We start from the raw sequence: 8,459 nt of genomic DNA on the forward strand, positions 1-8,459 counted from the left end.
GGAAGCACTTACTGTCATTTGTAACTAATGCTCTCAAGACCCACACTTTTTTTTTTTCATTATTAAACACCTGTATTAAGTCTATATTGGTCACTGTCATTTCTGGTTTGTTATTCTGTTAAGGGGAGAGAAAAGGGGTTGGCAACAGTGGGAAAGAAGCTCTTGAGAGGAGAGATTGAGTGCGCCCGTAACATTAACCTGCGTGAGTTGCCCTGTGTCTTCTTGGTAGCGCTTCTGGTGAATTTGACTCCCTCCCATTGCTCTCCAGTGAGTTGTTATTTCAAACAAGCACAGCACTGTTCACCATGTTCACCTCACTCTGTCGAGTGGGCCAAGGATGTTTCTTGAGCTTCAAAAGTATTCTCCTAGTAGCCATTTGCATAGTACCCTGATTCCCAGCTTGTGTAAATGTTGCCAGTATTGGGAGTGTAGACCATGTTTGGTAAATATGTTCTCAACTTTAAGAAATAAATGCCTATGTTTTCATGCTTACTTTCCTTATTTTACACGCTTTACGTGGGACAAGCAGGACAGAAGGACAGAAGGACAGAAGTCTGCCTTAACATGCAAGGAAGAAGCATGGGTTCTGACCTATCATCAAGCAATGTCCCTGTGTCCCTGCTTTGATTTACTGACCTTTTGTAAGTCATGGGTGGGCTATAAGGCCCTGGGTGTGCAGTGTTGGAAGAGCTAAAGGCAGGGAGGGGACATGAGGATGAGCCCAGCCTGATAGAGGAAGCAGCTGAGACCGCCAAGGGCATCTATATGGTGTGGCTGGGTTGACTGTTGATTTTTTTTTTAACTAATGCCTACTTGACAGTTCTTTTTACTCTACTAAGATCACCTTTGATTTCAAAGTGATCCTTGATCTTGGGAGGAAGATATTATCTAATTCCATTAAGAAAAGGATTTGTGGCCAACGTAAAGTAGTGTGCTTGTTCTTGGCCAGGAGTTCCCTTAAATTCATACGACCCACCTCTAGCCAACAGGATGTTTGTGGAAGCTAGCTAGCAGACAGAGAGGACCATGTGAGCAGAGAATGGGTTTAGCAAAGAGAAAGTGCACCCTTCATTGAACCTGGATGATAGATGGTTTAGTGTACATACAACAACTCTCTGTGACCCAGAGGGAAAAATAGAGAGGCACAGAGATTCCAACCCAGACGTCATAGAGCTGATCAAGAGTGAGCAAACCTCGCCGCTGAACACACTTGTTTGGTAGTGATTAAACGCCGTTTGTGTATGTTCCTGTACTTAGATTTCCTCTTGTGTCTTGAGAAATGTGTCCAAAAAGACATAACAGCATGGGGTTCACCCTTCCCAGGAAAACTACATTTGGAAGGAGAGAAATGATATGGCCACCTTCTGGTCAGCTTTACCTCTCAGGTGTGTGCTTAAGTTTCTGTTGTGGTCCCATTGCCTGGCGGGATCAGCACAGCTCGGCTCTTACAACTTACAGTACACAGATACTGCCAAGTCCAGACCAAGAGCCTGTTCTCCACTTGCCTGTGGTGTAGACTATGCCCTCTCTGTGCTAAAGAAGCACAGCTTCCAACCGCCTGTCTCTTCCTACCTGAGATGCCTCCCTCCCACCCTTGACCCCGGGGTTTCTGCTGCAGTGTCATCTGTAGCAGAGATCTGTGGCAGAAGATAGCATTATTTGAATATACAATCAGTCTATAATTAACCAGAGATGACAATTATAAATAACACTGTGTCCCAGAGTTTCCAAGAAACCTGACACACACAGTTCTTGGGTATGTTGAAACACTTCCAAGAAAAGTAAAGAAGTGAAAAAAAAATCTTTTAGAAGTCTTCAATTAAAATGTGTTTCAGTAAAAATGACTTTCATGATGTGTTTTGGTACATATCACCCGGCAGACATTCGTCCTTGTCTTCACACCTCTAATTGTTTTTGCTGGCCAATTACAGCTACGTCGAATCGAGACCTTCTGCTTGGGACAACCATGCTTTTCATACGTGAGGAAGAGTCACCGTGCTCAAGGTTGGTGCATACCAGGGAACAGATCTCTGGCACAGGACTTTAATTTTCTGGATCTTGGGGACAGTCACCTGACATCTCTGTGGATCCATGTGTGGAATGAGGCTGGAGTTTGTCCTTTTCAGTCCCCTCTGCTCTGTCCTTAGACCTTTCATATTTCTGCCTTACCTTAGCCTTCTATTTATCACAGACTCTGTGTGTGTGTGTGTGTGTGCATGTGCGCGTGCATGTGTGCACATGCACACATGTGTATGCATGTATGTAGCTGCCTTTCAGAGGCCAGAAGAAGGGTGGATCTCCTGGAGCTGAAGTTCCAAGCTGCTGCCATCGAACATGTGTGCTGGGAACCAGGACAGGTCTCTATAAGTGCAGCAGGCAGTGGTGACCATGGAACAATCTCCCCAGCCCAGGGACAGTTACTTAAGGTAGCAAATAGCGTTCTTTGGGGACTTCAAATGGCATGGAAAAGAAAAATGCTAGCAGAAACTGTGAAAGCACATTGTCCCACATTCCACTGATGCCTTTCTTCAAGAACCGTAACAGGAAAGCTCCAGCTAAGCACTGAGCTTCACGTGAACTGACCACGGATGCAGCAGTATGATTACGAGGTCAGAGAGTAGGGAAAGACAAACAAGGAACAGGGTCACATTTCTTCATGAAGCACAAGTATTCAGCTGTCTCTTCACAGATAAATAACTGATAGGACATGCTAAGCAACCTGGGGTCTGGACTCATGCACAATAATACGCAATTAGTCGATTGATAATTTTAACTAAACTGCCAAGAGATTACACATTTTGTGGTTCAAAACCAAGCCCCCAATGCACAGGACAGTCGGTAACACACAGTAGGTATGAATGCTGGTTAATCACCTATTCAAAGATGCAAACTTGGCATTATCGTCATCTTCCCATAGGTTACAGAGACATAGGTTGATCGGTACAGAAGTGACTCAGGCTTGTCCAACAGCCAGAGGCAGCCAGAGGGCCTTATGCTACCTCCTGCCAAGCACAGCAGCACACTCAGGGTTCTGCCAGGATGTTGTCCCATAAGGAAGCTGAGTCATACCCTCTGGCTGTCTCCTCTTATAGAAAGGATGTGTCAAACTGTCACATTAGACAGACAAGCTTAGTTTTCATGACTTAATATTTGTACTTCAAAACAAATAAAAACATAAGTTCAAGAATGAGTTATAGGTATGGAGAGATGGTTCATCCTGGCAGAGGACCCAGGTTTGGTTTCCAGAACCCAAGTTGGATGGTCCACAACTCCCTGTAACTCCAGTTCCAGGGTTCTGTGGGTACCTGGACACACATGCACATTCATGCAGACACACACACACACAGAGACATATACACACACAGATATACATATACACACTCATGCATACCATATACACATACAGATACACACAGCACACACACACACACATCCATACAGACACATACACACATACATATACACTCATACACCACACACATACACACACATATACACATATACTCATATACACTACACATACACACAGCACACATACACACATACACCATACATACACACACATACACACACACACACACTCACACACATACCAGCTACCTAATTATAATTTTTTTTATAAGAAGAAATCTAAAAAGATAGAAGCATTAAGAAGATTTTGCAGCCAATCAGGAATGACCCTGAGGTTGCTGTTGGTGACTCGGCTGGTCAATGAGGTGGTTGGTGGTGACAGTGACTGTGCTGGCCAACAGGCATTGGCAGGTTATTGCTTCAAAAATATATTTTAAAATACAGATGTTACAACTACCAAGGAGGGAGGGAAGTTGAAGGTGTGTCTCCCCCCACAAAGACAACGCCATGCCTGCCACTAAGGCCAGAGGCACTAGCCAGAGAGGTAAAGTCAAATGCTCATGGGTATGGATGTGGATGAGAAGTGTCAGCCAGGCCACCGTGCTGTGGATAAGCCTGGACTGGAGTGAGTGCAGGCAGCTGCATTGCCATTGCTTCATGGGAAGACCATGGAGTCCCTGAAGCCAGTGCAGGCACATGCAGGAGAGCGACAGCTGATCCGCATTAGCGAAGATTAACTCGCTTTGCGGGCGGTGGAGGGCGCTGGATTATTTTATGTACTCCTGTTGCCTCACAAGCCGTCAGCACGATTATTGCCCTCCGATGTGAATGACTGATCTGTAACCACAGCTAAACAGCTTGCTGCTTAGGGGCTTCAGGAACCTCATGAAGATGGATTTCCATACCATCAAAGTGCGTTTAATGGGCTCCCGGATCCAACCACAAGACCTATTTTGCAAGTGTACAGAATTCGGGATGAAGGCTTCCTGTCCAAAAGGATTTGGTTGGTTGTCATTTGACAATTCCCAGCCAGCACAAGGGAGGGGACTTGAGGGGGGAGAGATAGGTAGAGTTGTCTCTGCTTTGGAGGATTAGAAACAAGGTGGTGGTGATGGGCGGGGAGAGTTGTTACAGATGTTCACGGAATGCAACCAACGGCTGCATCCACAGCTGAACTCAAAGCGCTTAACAAATAGTGGCAATTTAGCTATGCTTGCGAGGAATAGCTCCCGTCACTTTGCGTTAGCATCTGGCCGAGTGTTAAACTCATTTCTGCGAGGGAGCAGGGGAAAGGGTTTCTTGCTGGAGCATTCTTTCAAGAATGTTTAAATATTTGAATATAAATCCCTCTCTGCTTGCTATCATTCCTTCTTAGGGCTGCCACTGAGTGTCTTTCTGCTGTCCCTTCTGGTCCCAAAGTCTCACTTAGGCTACAAGAGTTGTGAGTGCTGCTGGCCTGGGGGGCTACAACAGCTGGCAAAGGTCACGGCCTAAGTTCACCTGCACCCCACTCAGGGTGCTTACCCACCTAATGCCATGTAAAACATGGAGACCCAGAGAGCTATTGGCAGGAGTAAGCTGCTCATTCAGAGAAGATTTGTGGGGCTTCTTTGTGCCTCAGGAGGATAGAAATGTAGACCACTGATAAATAGCTGACCATACCCTGACCCCTCACCTACAGCATCAGTAGGATGGTGAGGACTCAGTCACCGCTCAACATTTTCATCCAGATACTACCTTAAGAAGTCTACCACTCCAGGGATGCTATGGTCACATCTTTTTTTTTTTTTTTTCCTAAGCAAAACAAAGCTTACATGCAAATATAAAGGCATGAAGCCATCATGTCTCTGGCTAGTCCAGAAGCTCTGCTGGCTTTGGGTAGAATACAGAAGGTCAAAGCCTATTTTGCGACACGATGAAGTAAAACTTTCCAAGTTTGCAGTCCCTAACACTTGACAGTGGCAACATTATGACAGGCTTAGGAGCCGGGGTATCATCCAAGCTTAGGCTGACTAGAGCAGATTCCGTGTTTTTCAAATCCAGCTGATCCCCAAGTACGAGCTAAGCATCTCTGGAAGGCAAAACTTCCCCTCAGATGCAGCATTTCAAATGCCACTTCGTTTTAATACACCCTTGGCCGGGAAAACGGCTGTGTTCATCCCTAGTAAGGTCTGGGGATGCACAGTGGTGTTCTAATGCTTGGATGGGCCCCTGAGAGCTCCCTGTGGGTGGGGGAGGTGACAAGGAGGGGCCATCATCCTGAAGACAGTAGGAGGAAAGCATGGGAGAAAGGAAGGCATCCCAGTGCTCCTCACAGCCACTCAGAGAGAGCAAGCCGCTGCCCCCACTGACCTTTTCTGTCCGGCAGTTGCTGAGACCTATGCTGTTCACCACGGCCACCTTCCCGTCCAACGCTTGCTGCTCTCGCCTGAGTTGCTCTTTCATCTGGCGAGCTTCTTGGATTGCCTTGGTGACAGCATCGTGGTCATTTAAATAGCCTGGGAACAAGACACAATAGATGTACCAAGTGCATGGCAGAGGGAGAAGCTGATTTTTGGTATGACCATTACTTGGTTGGGGGTGCAGGTGAGGAGGAGACGGTGGGTTCTGAGGGATCTGAGGGTTCCTAATGTCTTCATGGAACGCATGCTAAATGAATGAATGAGCAAGCAGTCATATATGAAAATACCACATTCATCCGCAGTAGAAAGACACACTCACTATGTTCACAAATTTATACCTGCAAATGTTTTAAAGATTGATTTTGATTTGAACTGTGCATGCATGCATGTGCTTTTGCATGTGTGTATGTCTCTGTGTGTGTATGTGTGCAATGTCCTCATAGGCCAGGAGAGGTCCTTGGATCTCCTGCAACTGGAGTCACAGGCAGCTGTGAACCAAGATGGCTACTGGGAACCAAACTTGCCTCCCGTGCTTTTAACCACTGAGCCATCTTTTCAGCCTCAAACCTAGAGCATTCCAAAGTTTAAAAATATGAAACGCAGAGGTTCAGTCAGTTGCCCTCTAAGATCTATGCGCTGGTAATAGCAACTGCAGTGCCCAGGCCTCTCAGAGTATGAGAAAATTCGGTCAGAGTGTATGGCTAGTGCAATCAGGTCTGTGGCAGCCGGGATAAGTCATTAGCTGACTGGAAGGAGCACTCCCCCCACCCCCATAAATCCACTTTCTGTGAACATGATCTACAGGTGGCAGTGGTTTCCTGTGGGTCTAAACTCCTAGGCATGAGGAGACTAGACTTCAAGCACACAATATGACCAAGAACCTGCAATCAGTAAGACATCATGGGTAGTATTAACTATGGCCTCTGTTAACTCAGTCTCAATGGCCGGCTTGGCTATAAAACTCCCTGGCCCAGGCTTAGTCAAGGTATCTGCCAAAATAGTCTAAAAGGACTCTGAGTGAGGGGGCTAAGGTGATATTAACTTGATCCCAGTGGAGCTGCTGGCCATTGACTTATTTGCTGTGCATTACTGTACAGAACATTATTTTAGGATAGTGGAGAATTGAGAAAAAAATGAAACAGTGCATTTTGCAACTATTTAAAGGGTGGCTAATATTCTGTTGCTCACTCCCTATCTTTTAAGTGGGGCATAAAATGGCCTAAGATGGATCTGTAATATGAAATTGCCCAGAAAAGGGACTTGTTTGTGACACGAGGCTAAATCTAACCAGATCCATTGGTGAGCTGTGACAGATGGAGGGACTGTGAGACAGAAGGCAGGCACTAATCACACATAAAATGACCGGCTTGCCTCAACATGTTCCACGAATTCCAGCAAACTTTACACCCTAATCCATTTTTAGAACAAAAAACATCTGGGCCATAAATCCTCTAATCTGCCAAAACACGCTATTAAATCCCACGATTTGTTGAAAAACACTAAGATTAAAGAAAGGAAATATAAAATGGCTAGCTGCCTTGCTACGAAAGTGTTATTAATACTCTTTCTTTGTGTCATTATGAATGTTCTGGTACTAAAGAGCCTTGTCTAATCATGTCAGATTACACACCCTCACTGCATAGCTCTTCTGTCTGACCTGCTGATTGCCAAAAACTCATCAAATATTTCCTCACTCGCTGCTTAAAAATTCTCCTGAGAGTACTGAAGGGAGTCCCACGTAGTACGTCTCTGGTGAGGACTGGTAAAGTTTGGTTCCTCGGTGGTCCTGGCTTTCCTTGTCACAGGCTAGTCCTGGTCCTCCCATCTTCTTGGGTCCTTAAGTATGTCCCAGATGAGGTCATAGAAGGGGGAGGGGACCGAGAGTGATTGCTGTGCTTTTTAGAAATAGTCACTGCAATCGATCCAAAGAACAAACTGCTGCTTCAAATACACATGATGTTCACACTGAGGACTGCTTGGGGTGGATGTCTGTTGCTGAGGATAGACCCGCTCTCAGTGACACTCTCCCCAGCATCGTGAACAGTCCCCTCGACGTGTTATTCCCCAGTGCATCCGACCTGCCGAACTCCGGGTAGCAATCCAGCCCTTCTGTGATAAGCTTGGGTGTGCTTGTTTAGTCAGTCTTCAGAAGACCAATCTGCTTGTCCTGGCCCCTGACCCCTGTCTCTACTCAACCTGGCGATGTATGCTTTTTATACTCTATTTAGTCTCTCTATGGTCTGTTTAGCTTCCCCAGAACACAAATATATTTGAAACGGTTTAGCACATGGTGTTGAATAAAAGCATGAATTCTTTAAGCTTTTTTACAGACTGCCAAGATAGCACTGTGTAGGAAAACAGCTAATATGGATAGACGGGGAATGTAAATGATGGTGAGGTGAGGAACTGAACCCATGTGGGGCAAGGGCCTTTCAGCCGTGGGGAGGGTCGGTGAGGTTCAAATAGGTGCTGGCTCAGAAATAAACATTGTTTTTGGAGACCCTGTGTTTCAGTAGTAACGCTGTGTTAGATTCTAAAATTGGTATCTGGTCTGCTAACTCTGAAAGCCGCGCCATATGTTACAGAGTTCAGCCATGGCATGGGTTTGCTCCCTGTGTCCGTCCAATGTCATTTTAGCATGCTCAGCTGATGTCTTTCTTCCCCTGCTGGCTCCCTTCACCCATGTCCTTGCATTGCCTTGCCTTG

General features: G+C 45.9%; 1 protein-coding gene across 16 annotated transcripts in view; it reads right to left on the reverse strand.

Annotated features, from left to right (window-relative positions):
* Positions 1–8,459, reverse strand: part of Sox5 (SRY-box 5) — a 938,356-nt gene that overhangs the window by 21,953 nt on the left and 907,944 nt on the right. For all 16 annotated transcript variants that reach the window (XM_029478841.1, XM_029478851.1, XM_029478846.1 and 13 more), the window contains one exon: positions 5,704–5,849. In XM_029478841.1, coding sequence (XP_029334701.1) covers positions 5,704–5,849 — 146 coding nt within the window. The remainder of the gene's footprint in view (positions 1–5,703; positions 5,850–8,459) is intronic.

This window comes from Mus caroli, chromosome 6 (genome assembly GCF_900094665.2).
Source record: "Mus caroli chromosome 6, CAROLI_EIJ_v1.1, whole genome shotgun sequence".
NCBI classification, from domain to species: domain Eukaryota; kingdom Metazoa; phylum Chordata; class Mammalia; order Rodentia; family Muridae; genus Mus; species Mus caroli.